Source organism: Gopherus flavomarginatus, chromosome 3 (genome assembly GCF_025201925.1).
Source record: "Gopherus flavomarginatus isolate rGopFla2 chromosome 3, rGopFla2.mat.asm, whole genome shotgun sequence".
NCBI classification, from domain to species: domain Eukaryota; kingdom Metazoa; phylum Chordata; order Testudines; family Testudinidae; genus Gopherus; species Gopherus flavomarginatus.
In genome coordinates, this window is record NC_066619.1 from 277,752,233 (window position 1) to 277,765,348 (window position 13,116).

Below are 13,116 nucleotides of genomic sequence, written 5' to 3' on the forward strand. Positions count from 1 at the left end.
AACATTCAATGTATAGGTCCAGGCTGTCATTTCGACCCTCAGGAGGAGTCCATGTGGAGTTCTTTTTCTTGTGCTGGACACTCTCATTAATAACCAAACTTCTATACAAACGGACTTCACTAGAATAAGACAGGAGATCTACATTACTCACTTCATCTCTCTTCAAAGGAAAAAGGACTGTAAGCTGTCTAAACTCCTACCTGCCACATGGGGCCACAACAGTGGTACCCCTAACCCACCCAGCAATATCGTCAATCTATCCAACTACACACTCAGCCCAGAAGAAAAGTCTGTCCTATCTCGGGGACTCTCTTTCTGCCCTGCCACCCCCACCAACATGATACAGTTCTGTGGCGATCTGGAAGCCTACTTTCGCCGTCTTCGACTCAAAGAATACTTCCAGGACAACACTGAACAGCGCACTGATACATGGGTGCCCTCCCACCAACAGCACAAGAAAAAGAACTCCACATGGACTCCTCCTGAGGGTCGAAATGACAGCCTGGACCTATACATTGAATGTTTCCGCCGGCGTGCACAGGCAGAAATCGTGGAACAACAACATCGCTTGCCTCACAACCTAAGTCGTGCAGAATGCAATGCCATCCACAGCCTCAGAAACCACCCTGACATTATCATCAAAGAGGCTGATAAAGGAGGTGCCGTTGTCATCATGAACAGGTCTGACTATCAAAAGGAGGCAGCCAAACAACTCTCCAATACCAAATTCTACAGGCCACTTCCCTCAGATCCCACTGAGGAATACACTAAGAAACTACAGCATTTACTCAGGACACTCCCTACACTAACACCAGAAGAAATCAACATACCCCTAGAGCCCCGACCAGGGTTATTCTATCTACTACCCAAGATCCACAAACCCGGAAATCCTGGACGCCCCATCATCTCGGGCATTGGCACTCTCACTGAAGGACTGTCTGGATATATGGACTCTCTACTCAGACCCTATGCCACTAGCACTCCCAGCTATCTCCGAGACACCACTGATTTCCTGAGGAAACTACAATGCATTGGTGACCTCCCAGAAAACACCATCCTAGCCACCATGGATGTAGAGGCTCTCTACACAAACATCCCACACACAGATGGAATACAAGCTGTCAGGAACACTATCCCTGATGATGCCACAGCACAACTGGCTGCTGAGCTCTGTGCCTTTATACTTACACACAACTATTTCAAATTTGATGACAATATATATCTTCAGATCAGTGGCACTGCTATGGGCACCCGCATGGCCCCACAATATGCCAATATCTTCATGGCCGACCTGGAACAACGCTTCCTCAGCTCTCGTCCACTCACACCCCTTCTCTATCTACGCTACATTGATGACATCTTCATCATCTGGACCCATGGGAAGGAGACTCTGGAAAAATTCCACCATGATTTCAACAGCTTCCACCCCACCATCAACCTCAGCCTGGACCAATCTACACGGGAGGTCCACTTTCTTGACACCACGGTGCAAATAAGTGATGGTCACATTAACACCACCCTATATCGAAAACCCACCGACCGCTATGCCTACCTTCATGCCTTCAGCTTCCATCCCGGGCACATCACACGATCCATTGTCTACAGCCAAGCACTGAGGTACAACCGCATCTGCTCTGACCCCTCAGACAGAGACCAACACCTACAAAATCTCTACCAAGCATTCTTAAAACTACAATACCCGCACGAGGAAATAAGGAAACAGATCAACAGAGCCAGACGTGTACCCAGAAGCCTCCTACTGCAAGACAAACCCAAGAGAGAAACCAACAGGACTCCGCTGGCCATCACATACAGCCCTCAGCTAAAACCCCTCCAACGCATCATCAAGGATCTACAACCCATCCTGGACAATGATCCCACACTTTCACAGGCCTTGGGTGGCAGGCCAATCCTTGCCCACAGACAACCTGCCAACCTGAAACATGTTCTCACCAGTAACTGCACACCACACCATAATAACTCTAGCTCAGGAACCAATCCATGCAACAAACCTCGATGCCAACTCTGCCCACATATCTACACCAGCGACACCATCACAGGACCTAACCAGATCAGCCACACCATCACTGGTTCATTCACCTGCACATCCACCAATGTAATATACGCCATCATATGCCAGCAATGCCCCTCTGCTATGTACATCGGCCAAACTGGACAGTCTCTACGGAAAAGGATAAATGGACACAAATCAGACATTAGGAATGGCAATATACAAAAACCTGTAGGAGAGCACTTCAACCTCCCTGGCCACACTATAGCAGACCTTAAGGTGGCCATCCTGCAGCAAAAAAACTTCAGGACCAGACTTCAAAGAGAAACTGCTGAGCTTCAGTTCATCTGCAAATTTGACACCATCAGCTCAGGATTGAACAAAGACTGTGAATGGCTTGCCAATTACAGAACCAGTTTCTCCTCTCTTGGTTTTCACACCTCAACTGCTAGAACAGGGCCTCATCCTCCCTGATTGAACTGACCTCGTTATCTCTAGCTTGCTTGCTAGCACACATATATATACCTGCCCCTGGATATTTCCATTACATGCATCTGAGGAAGTGGGTATTCACCCACGAAAGCTCATGCTCCAAAACATCTGTTAGTCTATAAGGTGCCACAGGATTCTTTGCTGCTTTTACAGATCCAGACTAACACGGCTATCCTCTGATACTTTGTAAAGCTGTTTAAGATCCTTTGGGACAAAAGGGCCTACATGTATTATTTCTATAATACCCTGAGCTATGTAAGTTGTACTTTTGTTATAGCTCAGTGACTGATATTTTTATTTATTTTATTTTATTGAAACATGGTTACTATATAAAACATCTTCCTATGCAACACATCTTCTCTTTGTCTCAAGTAGCCCAGGATGTTGCAGTGCTGAAAGCACCTTGATTCATCTGTTAATTAGCCGAATTTGTATGGCCCAAGGGACAGGTCACTATAACACTGTTCAATAAATGCCAAGCATCAAGGATACAAAGTAAAGTAGGGATGTAAAGCTGAGAATCCCAGCATGACAATATCTGTGTGTGTGTGTGTATTAGTTATTTCTAGAGATCATAGAATATCAGGGTTGGAACAGACCTCAGGTGGCCATCTAGTCCAACCCCCTGCTCAAAGCAGGACCAATTCCCAACTAAATCATCCTAGCCAGGGATTTGTCAACCCTGACCATAAAAACCTCTAAGGAAGGAGATTCCACCACCTCCCTAAGTAACCCATTCCAGTGCTTCAACACCCTCCTAGTGAAATTTTTTTCCCCTACTATCCAACTTAAACCTCCCTCACTGCAACTTGAGACCATTACTCCTTGTTCTGTCTGGTACCATCTGGTACTACTGAGAACAGTCTAGATCCATCCTCTTTGGAACCCCCCTTCAGGCAGCTATTAAATTCCCCATCATTCTTCTTCACAAGATACTTAAATTAACATAATTTCGAATATCATCTTTTACCTTTTTCCACCCATTTTTGACCTTAGCTCAGTGTTTACTCTACTGAAACTGTTCAAGCTAAAACCAAGGTCTTTAAAGCCTGATAAAATCATGGTGCAATTTAACTGGCTGGGTAGGAAGGGGAAGTAATAGGATGTACAGGACAATAATGAGAAGGACTTGATTTTAAACCCAATGTGGTATTCAATTTACTTATGAGAAAGGAATTGATTTCCCTTTCCCAGAAATGTCGGGAGGCCAAGTTCCATCTGCCCTTGCAAACAGTTCCAGTTTCCACATTCAGTAAAACCTACAATGGCCCAATGAAATAAAGTGGAGAAAACAAATGATTTATAAAATCAAAAAGATAATGAAGGCCAATTACAGTTAACTTTAAGGGGTCATTGTAGTTCCTAATAAGATTGTGCTACTTTTTATTCCAACTAGTATTTAAGAGTCAATATACCTCAGGGAAAGGTTTTACTTATGCTCATATATTATCGGCAGAACTAAGTAAGTTCAGAATGAAAAAATATGTAGGGTTGACAACGACATGCAAGTCACAAATAATGCAGTATGAGTTTCAAGTCTCGGGTTGAGTTTCTAGGGGTAGAAGTGAAATTTTAAAATGAGAAAATTGTATATGGAAGCTATTGAAAGTCTTTAAATATGGATTCCTAAACTGATATTTTTCACAAAGTCACATTTGAGAATATTCTCATTCTTCAAATAAACACGTGAGAGTGTTTAAATGAATATGCATATATTGTTACGATTAAACAGTAATTAATTGATATATATACTCTCACATACACAACTTTAATATTAATGCTAGCAGTAAATGATATAATCTGATAAAGTGATTAACAATCTCTCTGAAGAGCACCTACGTACATTCACAATTTGATTAAAATGCACTTCTCTCCATAAAGACTGAAGTGCAATTCACTGCCCTTACGTGATTTCAGTTAAAACTGATGATAGTACATTTTACGGTGCCTCTTGGATAAATCACTTCTTATAACAAAGTGATTTTAATTAATTAATCTTCAGAGTACCTCAAGTTAAAATCATTACATACTTTAAATCAGTCTTTGTACATTAGTTGAAAGTTGATATTAATGCTGTTCCGTGTGTGACAACTACCACCATCGATCTTTGGCCTTTTAATGCCAAAAAGTGGCCTAAAGCTACTTTGATCCCAAAAATAATAATAAGGTGCAAATATTTGCATTGCCTGTCTCTATTGGAAAGTAAAAATAATGAGTGTTCTTTTAAAGCTGTAAAATTAATGCAAAATGATCAAATGCAAAGTTAAACTTTCAAGTTTTTAAAAACAATCTTAACAAAAGGCACAGGAGACAAAAATACATAAAAATAAGGGTGCAGGTTCTTTGAAATAATTTCTTGGATGATTTGCAAACGCTACAAAGTATGTTGATATATGCTGGCTTGAGAATCCACAGAGACAAAATGATATGAGAAAATTACTAAACAGCTCCCATTTACAAAAGATCATTTGGAGAATGCCACTCTAAGCAGTATATCATCTTACTTCCAACAAAGAAATTTATCAACACAGAAAGCCAAAAAAAATCTGGATTCTGCTCAGATACAACAACAAATGAGCTCTTCACCTTTGAAATGGTCTGGATAAGAATTTGAACTGTAGTGTACACATAGGCGATATCTTACTGTTAAAATTAAGAGTTAGAAGTCTCCACTGACAAAGTATTATCTGAATTAGAATGCTGTTCATTATTAAGTTGAAAAAATGAAGGCATATATGAGACTCACACTGCTTACACAGCACGTAATCACAGGGCAATGTGCTGACATTTTACTACGATAGCACTGCATTCATTAGAGCAGTGCTTTCTAGCATTTGTACAGAAAAGCATTTGTCATTTTCATTGTAGACTCTCTTTTCAAAGGATTAAAATGTGTGTCTACAATCTCTTCCAGGCTAAAGGTTCTCATATATCTCTGCAAGAGAGCAATATCTACAATTTACAAAAAGAAGGTACGGGAGAGTACCTTTTGGGCCCTTTATCAATAAAATAAACAAGGTTTTAAACATTACATATATGCATTTTTACACCTAGGGTCAGGGCCGGCTCCAGGCACCAGCCCAGCAAGCAGGTGCTTGAGGTGGCCAAGGGGAAGGGGCAGCATGTTGGGCTCTTCAGCGGCAATTCAGCGGCTGTCCCTTTCGGAGGGAAGGACCTGCCGCTGAATTGCCGCCGAAGAAGAAAGCGGAGTGGTGGAACTGCCGCCCATGGCGATTGCGGTTTGTTTGTTTTTCCCGGCCGCTTGGAGTGGCAAAAACCCTGGCGGGGCCCTGCCTAGGATGGTGGTTGTTTTATTATTAATTATTATTATTATTTCTTTTTCTTCTTCTTCTTCTCCTCCAGATTAGTAAAAACTGGCCATGTGATAAAGACCAAGAGAAAAATCATTCATTAAGCTGTGCTGTATACCTTTACAGACAGTTAGATGGGCAGCAGCAAAAGCAGAGTACAAATCTACAATAAATCATTTGCTAAACTACATGTCCTCTCTGCTATTTTTTTTTCATTTTTGAATACTCAGACACATACCCTGCTTCTAATCCCAATCAATGTTCCACCCTTGCGATACATTCAGTAGTCACAGAGAAGCACCTAATTGACACTGCACAACAAAACTGTAGTACTTAAATTCTGCCACAAGATAGCAATACTCTACAACTACTGTGCATTATTAAACCACTGGCATGAGCTTTATTGTGATTTAAATGTGGCTTTTAGTCCAGCATGGTACACAATAGCAGTACAAGTACAATCTATCAGAAGTACCTAGCAATGCTGATTTTAACTCTCCAGTACATTAATTCATTTAGATTGAACATATAAGGGTCTAAAAAGGAGAAATGTATTATATTCTAGTTCCACTTTAGTGCTTCTACAAGAACAGCAACTACAAAGACAATAGAAAACTTATAAACAAAAGTTCAAGTTTCACAATTTATAAATCAACACATCTTAAACGAAGAAAACAGTGTAGAAAATTAAAAAGTCATACAATTTTCAGGTGAGACAAGAGCCTCATGACATCAGCCATATCAGCCAAGATGAGTAAGCGAGTAACAGCCGACAGCAAGGCCCGAGCAGCCCGCACCATGGTGCCTCGTTTCACGGAGGAACATGGATCATCAGCAAACTCTGAAGAGGCAATTCTCATTGTTTCACCTACAATACAATAAAATAATTTTGATTACACAAAAGGTTTCACATTTATGCCATCCAGAAAAACAAACAATTCCTTGAACTAATTAACTGCTGCTAGCCAGGAAGGAATTTAGATTTTGATTTTGGTTTTGCAGTAGTGGGTTGCTGAAGAGAGGGGTTCTGTGCAAAGTGTTTTAGAATCCCAAAATGATCTGAGATGATCAGATCAATTACAACAAGCTGCACAGGAAGTAGCTATGCATTTGGCAGACTAGGCAGCAACCTTCTCCACCCAGACTACACTCCCTACTGTTTTTCTCCCATTGTATTAATCTCTTCTGTTTTTATTGCAGCCCCCTGCTGCAGAATTAGAAGTATAAGATACCAAGACAAACTGTTGAATAGCCACCTGCAGAGGTATTCACTCTAAGGTTAGAGTAGCTGCTATTGGAGAGCTGAAGGAAACATAAAACTCACCTCCTTTTATGCGGATGGACAGAGTCAGAGACGCATTAGGTTGATTCCAACTGAAATATGCAAAATTTCCTCTCATAAACAGATTTTCTAATGTACTCCCATTATAGTTATCTTTCCCCTATGAAGGTCTCCTATCTTAATATCATAGAAGTCACCACCTTCTATGGAGACTCACCAATCCACTCATTCTCTGCTCCCAACATTCCCTCCCATTTCTACATTACTTCTTGACCAGCTCCCACTCCAATTATCCTCTCAAGTTTCTACCCTTCATTTGCTCCTGGTGCCCTGTTCATATGGACAGAGATCTTGACCTGATCTTCCCCCCCAAAGCTATCAATCTTGTTTACAGATTTCTCATGCCATTACACTTACTTGAGACGCCCCCCGGGTTATGCAAAATCCCTGTAATGAACTCACTTCTCCAGTCCTCCCTCTGCATACTCCCCATTCTGTCTACACTTGTTTCACTTCAGACACTTTTCCCAATAGACTTGACAGAACTCTTTCTTTAAGATACTTGTTAGAGACTTAAAACATGGAGGACAAAGTCCTCTGCTTACAGCACATGGATTTGTAGTATTATTACTTGTTAAGCTTCACTCAATATGCTAAAATAAGGCTTATGATCAATTTTTAAAAATTTTGATTAGTGTCTGGATAACGTAATAACATCTCTTATTATTATTAATAATTATTATTATTACTATTATTATTCAAGTGCCAAAAGTGTTCTAGGTGCTTAACAGAAACCAGATCTGAAGAAGACCTCCATGGAACTCAAAATCCTGTCTCTTTCACCAACAGATGTTGGTCCAACAAAATATGTTACCTCACCTGCCTTGTCTCTTTACTAAGACTAAATCTTTTAGAATAGAAGACGAGAGTTTATAGGTAAGGCTCCGTGTTTGTCACAGAGGTCATGGAAGTCATGGATTCTGTGAGTTTTCATGATCTCCATGACTTCTGCAGTAGCCCTTGTGGCTGGCCCAGGAGCCACCTTAGCAGCTCGGGCAGTCCCTGGGCCAATCGCACCAGCTCCTGCTGGGGCAGTCTCAGGCCCCTGTGCCCTCCAGCAACAGGAGTTTGGGTGTAGGGGGCCTCAGGGCTGGGGACTGAGGTGCAGGGTTGTGCTTATCTGGGGGAGTCCCCTGGAAGGACAACAGGAACACCTCTTCCTTGGCTCCCAGCTCCACGTGCTGCCTCCGCCCATAGGCACCACCTCCACAGCTCCCATTTGCCATGGTTCCCAGCCAATGGAAGCTGCAGAACTGGGGCTAGGAGTGGAGCAGAGGCAGTACGTGGAGCTTAGCTGGAGATTGATGCTTCCCAGAAGTTAGGTAGGGAACTGCCCTGCCAACCCCACCCCCTCCCAACCACCGCACAAGTACTCAGGCTGTCTCCTCAGTATCAGCGGTGCCCACGCTGCCCCAAGCACCTGCAGGGCTCCCCTGAGCGGCATCACCCCTGAGTACCAGAAGTGCCCCTCGGGCCATCCCCTCCAAGTCCCCCCCCCAAGTTTTAGTCAGGGGTACATAGTAGAAAGTTATGGACAGGTCATGGGTTGTGAATTTTTGTTTACTGCCTGTGACTTGTCCATGACTTTTACTAAAAATACCTGTGACTAAAATGTAGCCTTATTTACAGGCTCTTTGGGAAAAAGGATTGTTTTAAGACAGCACTTGGAGAAGAGGATTAAGGCCATGGTGGATGAAGGTATGAAGGTAAATATGGAAGAAAGAGATGAAGGGAATGGTTTGTCATATAGTTTGGGTGGAAAGGAAGGAATGACAAGGACAGGAGATGGAAAAGAGATTATGGCAAAGATATAGGCAGGAGTTCAATTGTGAAAGGCCTTGAAAACAAGAATCATAGAGTCCTCTGGCAGCTTGTAGAGGAATTTGATCAACTCATCCCAAGTGGAATAATCATAACAGGGCAAAAGGGCTTAATGATTCACTATACATAGTGGTAACCCTGCATCTGACTATATACTTCTGCCAAAAAATATTAATTTTTTGGGGCATCTTTGTCTTTGGGAGAAGCTTTTGCTCTACTTCGGCTGTCTCTTTCATTTACTGTCACTGCCTCCAGGGAGTCCAGTGGGGTGTCCTGATAAAAACGGTTTGTACTCTTGTGAAGAAATTTGGTATTTGTGTTACATGCACAGCCCTACCAGTATGAGGGATCATGGAGTTTTCCCTAACGCTTTTATAGGCTGCATACTTGCCTCTTTATAGGGAGAGCAACCTTCCCTGACATAGTGAGGTGTAATATGTTCCCCACAGGTAAGTGGGGAACATGAAGACCTGGGAGATGGGTCGGAAACAAGAGGGAGTGTGGGTTATAATGGCAGAGAGAAAGGAGGGTCAGGGCAAAACTGGGAGGCAAGATCAAACCAGTATCTTAGATGCCTATATACAAATGTGAGAAGTATGGGTAATAAGCAGGAAGAACTGGAAGTGCTAATGAATAAATACAACTATGACATTGTTGGCATCACTGAAACTTGGTGGGATAATACACATGATTGGAATGTTGTTGTGGATGGGTATAGTTTGCTCAGGAAGGATAGACAGGGGAAAAAGGGAGGAGGTTTTGCCTTATATATTAAAAACGTACACACTTGGACTGAGGTGGAGATGGACATAGGAGACGGAAGTGTTGAGAGTCTCTGGATTAGGATAAAAGGGGTAAAAAACAAGGGTGATGTCGTGCTGGGAGTCTACTACAGGCCACCTAACCAGGTGGAAGAGATGGATGAGTCTTTTTTTAAACAACTAACAAAATCATCCAAAGCCCAAGATTTGGTGGTGATGGGGGACTTCAACTATCCGGATATATGTTGGGAAAATAACACCGCAGGGCACAGACTATCCAATAAGTTCCTGGACTGCATTGCAGACAACTTTTTATTTCAGAAGGTTGAAAAAGCTACTAGGGGGGAAGCTGTTCTAGACTTGATTTTAACAAATAGGGAGGAACTCGTTGAGAATTTGAAAGTAGAAGGAAGCTTGGGTGAAAGTGATCATGAAATCATAGAGTTTGCAATTCTAAGGATGGGTAGAAGGGAGTACAGCAAAATAGAGACAATGGATTTCAGGAAGGCGGATTTTGGAAAGCTCAGAGAGCTGATAGGTAAGGTCCCATGGGAATTAAGACTGAGGGGAAAAACAACTGAGGAGAGTTGGCAGTGTTTCAAAGGGACACTATTAAGTGCCCAAAAGGAAGCTATTCCGATGGGTAGGAAAGATAGAAAATGTGGCAAAAGACCACCTTGGCTTAACCACGAGATCTTGCATGACCTACAAAATAAAAAGGAGTCATATAAAAATGGAAACTAGGTCAGATTACTAAGGATGAATATAGGCAAATAACACAGGAATGCAGGGGCAAGATTAGAAAGGCAAAGGCACAAAATGAGCTCAAACTAGCTATGGGAATAAAGGGAAACAAGACGACTTCTTATCAATCCATTAGAAGCAAGAGGAAGACCAAGGACAGGGTAGGCCCACTGCTCAGTGAGGAGGGAAAAACAGTAACAGGAAACTTGGAAATGGCAGAGATGCTTAATGACTTCTTTGTTTCAGCCTTCACTGAGAAGTCTGAAGGGATGTCTAACATAGTGAATGCTTATGGGAAAGGGGTAGGTTTAGAAGATAAAATAAAAAAACAGCAAGTTAAAAATCACTTAGAAAAGTTAGATGCCTGCAAGTCACCAGGGCCTGATGAAACGCATCCTAGAATACTCAAGGAGTTAATAGAGGAGGTATCTGAGCCTCTAGCTATTATCTTTGGAAAGTCATGGGAGACGGGAGAGATTCCAGAAAACTGGAAAAGGGCAAATATAGTGCCCATCTATAAAAAGGGAAATAAAAACAACCCAGGAAACTACAGACCAGTTAGTTTAACTTCTGTGCCTGGGAAGATAATGGAGCAAGTAATTAAGGAAATCATCTGCAAACACTTGGAAGGTGGTAAAGTGATAGGGAATAGCCAGCATGGATTTGAAAAGAACAAATCGTGTCAAACCAATCTGATAGCTTTCTTTGATAGGATAACGAGTCTTGTGGATAAGGGAGAAGCAGTGGATGTGATATACCTAGACTTTAGTAAGGCATTTGATACGGTCTCGCATGATATCCTTCTTGATAAACTAGGCAAATACAATTTAGATGGGGCTACTATAAGGTGGGTGCATAGCTGGCTGGATAACAGTACTCAGAGAGTAGTTATTAATGGCTCCCAATCCTGCTGGAAAGGTATAACAAGTGGGGTTCCGCAGGGGTCTGTTTTGGGACCGGCTCTGTTCAATATCTTCATCAACGACTTAGATGTTGGCATAGAAAGTACGCTTATTAATTTGCAGACGATACCAAACTGGGAGGGACTGCAATTCCTTTGGAGGACAGGGTCAAAATTCAAAATGATCTGGACAAATTGGAGAAATGGTCTGAGGTAAACCGGATGAAGTTCAATAAAGACAAATGCAAAGTGCTCCACTTAGGAAGGAACAATCAGTTTCACACATACAGAATGGGAAGAGACTGTCTAGGAAGGAGTATGGCAGAAAGAGATCTAGAGGTCATAGTGGACCACAAGCTTAATATGAGTCAACAGTGTGATACTGTTGCAAAAAAAGCAAACGTGATTCTAGGATGCATTAACAGGTGTGTTGTAAACAAGACACGAGAAGTCATTCTTCCGCTTTACTCTGCGCTGGTTAGGCCTCAGCTGGAGTATTGTGTCCAGTTCTGGGCACCGCATTTCAAGAAAGATGTGGAGAAATTGGAGAGGGTCCAGAGAAGAGCAACAAGAATGATTAAAGGTCTTGAGAACATGACCTATGAAGGAAGGTTGAAAGAATTGGGTTTATTTAGTTTGGAAAAGAGAAAACAGAGGGGACATGATAGCAGTTTTCAGGTATCTAAAAGGGTGTCATCAGGAGGAGGGAGAAAACTTGTTCACCTTAGCCTCTAATGATAGAACAAGAAGCTATGGGCTTAATCTGCAGCAAGGGAGATTTAGGTTGGACATTAGTAAAAAGTTCCTAACTGTCACGGTAGTTAAACACTGGAATAGATTGCCTAGGGATGTTGTGGAATCTCCATCTCTGGAGATATTTAAGAGTAGGTTAGATAAGTGTCTATCAGGGATGGTCTAGACAGTATTTGGTCCTGCCATGAGGGCAGGGGACTGGACTCAATGACCTCTCAAGGTCCCTTCCAGTCCTAGAGTCTATGAATCTATGTTTATGAGATTGTGGGGATTTTCCTCCACAAGCTCCATCTGTACTCCCACAGATATAGCCTGGAGATCCTGATAAGACCTTAGTCCCAGATTTGGACCTTAGCGTCCAAAATATGGGGGTTAGCATGAAAAACCTCCAAGCTTAGTTACCAGCTTGGACCTGGTACCTGCTGCCACCACCCAAAAAATTAGAGTGTTTTGGGGCACTCTGGTCCCCCTGAAAAACCTTCCCTGGGGACCCCAAGACCCAAATCCCTTGAGTCTCACAACCAAGGGAAATAATCCTTTTTCCCTTCCCCCTCCAGGTGCTCCTGGAGAGATACACAGACACAAGCTCTGTGAATCCAAACAGAGTGACTCCCCCTCTCCGTTCCCAGTCCTGGAAACCAAAAGCACTTTCCTATTCCCCCAGAAGGAATGCAAAATCAGGCTAGCAAATCCAACACACAGATCTCCCCGATTTCTTCCTCCCACCAATTCCCTGGTGAGTACAGACTCAATTTCCCTGAAATTTCCCAGTAAAGAAAACTTCAACAGGTCTTAAAAGAAAGCTTTATATAAAAAAGAAAGGAAAAATACATACAAATGGTCTCTCTGTATTAAGGTGATAAAATACAGGGTCGATTGCTTAAAAGAATATTGAATAAACAGCCTTATTCAAAAAGAATACAAATCAAAGCACTCCAGCACTTATATTCATGCAAATACCAAAGAAAAGAAACCATAGA

The 13,116-nt window shown here is 42.2% G+C and overlaps 3 protein-coding genes across 6 annotated transcripts in view; 1 reads left to right on the forward strand and 2 right to left on the reverse strand.

Annotated features, from left to right (window-relative positions):
• Positions 1–13,116, reverse strand: part of CTNNA2 (catenin alpha 2) — an 828,797-nt gene that overhangs the window by 582,067 nt on the left and 233,614 nt on the right. For all 3 annotated transcript variants that reach the window (XM_050943344.1, XM_050943345.1, XM_050943346.1), the window contains one exon: positions 6,516–6,682. In XM_050943344.1, coding sequence (XP_050799301.1) covers positions 6,516–6,682 — 167 coding nt within the window. The remainder of the gene's footprint in view (positions 1–6,515; positions 6,683–13,116) is intronic.
• Positions 1–13,116, reverse strand: part of LOC127046410 (uncharacterized) — a 412,139-nt gene that overhangs the window by 2,096 nt on the left and 396,927 nt on the right. Inside the window, exon 2 of one of the 2 annotated variants that reach the window (XM_050943409.1) lies at positions 1,946–2,100. The gene's annotated coding sequence lies outside the window, so the exon portion shown is untranslated. Of the gene's footprint in view, positions 1–1,945; positions 2,666–13,116 lie in introns of those variants that run through there. The other variant, XM_050943408.1, reaches the window with a different exon arrangement.
• The window catches only part of LOC127046399 (uncharacterized), a 303,607-nt gene continuing 291,282 nt past the window's right edge, over positions 792–13,116 (forward strand). The window contains exon 1 of the mRNA XM_050943391.1: positions 792–1,617. Coding sequence (XP_050799348.1) covers positions 947–1,617 — 671 coding nt within the window. The 5' untranslated portion in view covers positions 792–946. The remainder of the gene's footprint in view (positions 1,618–13,116) is intronic.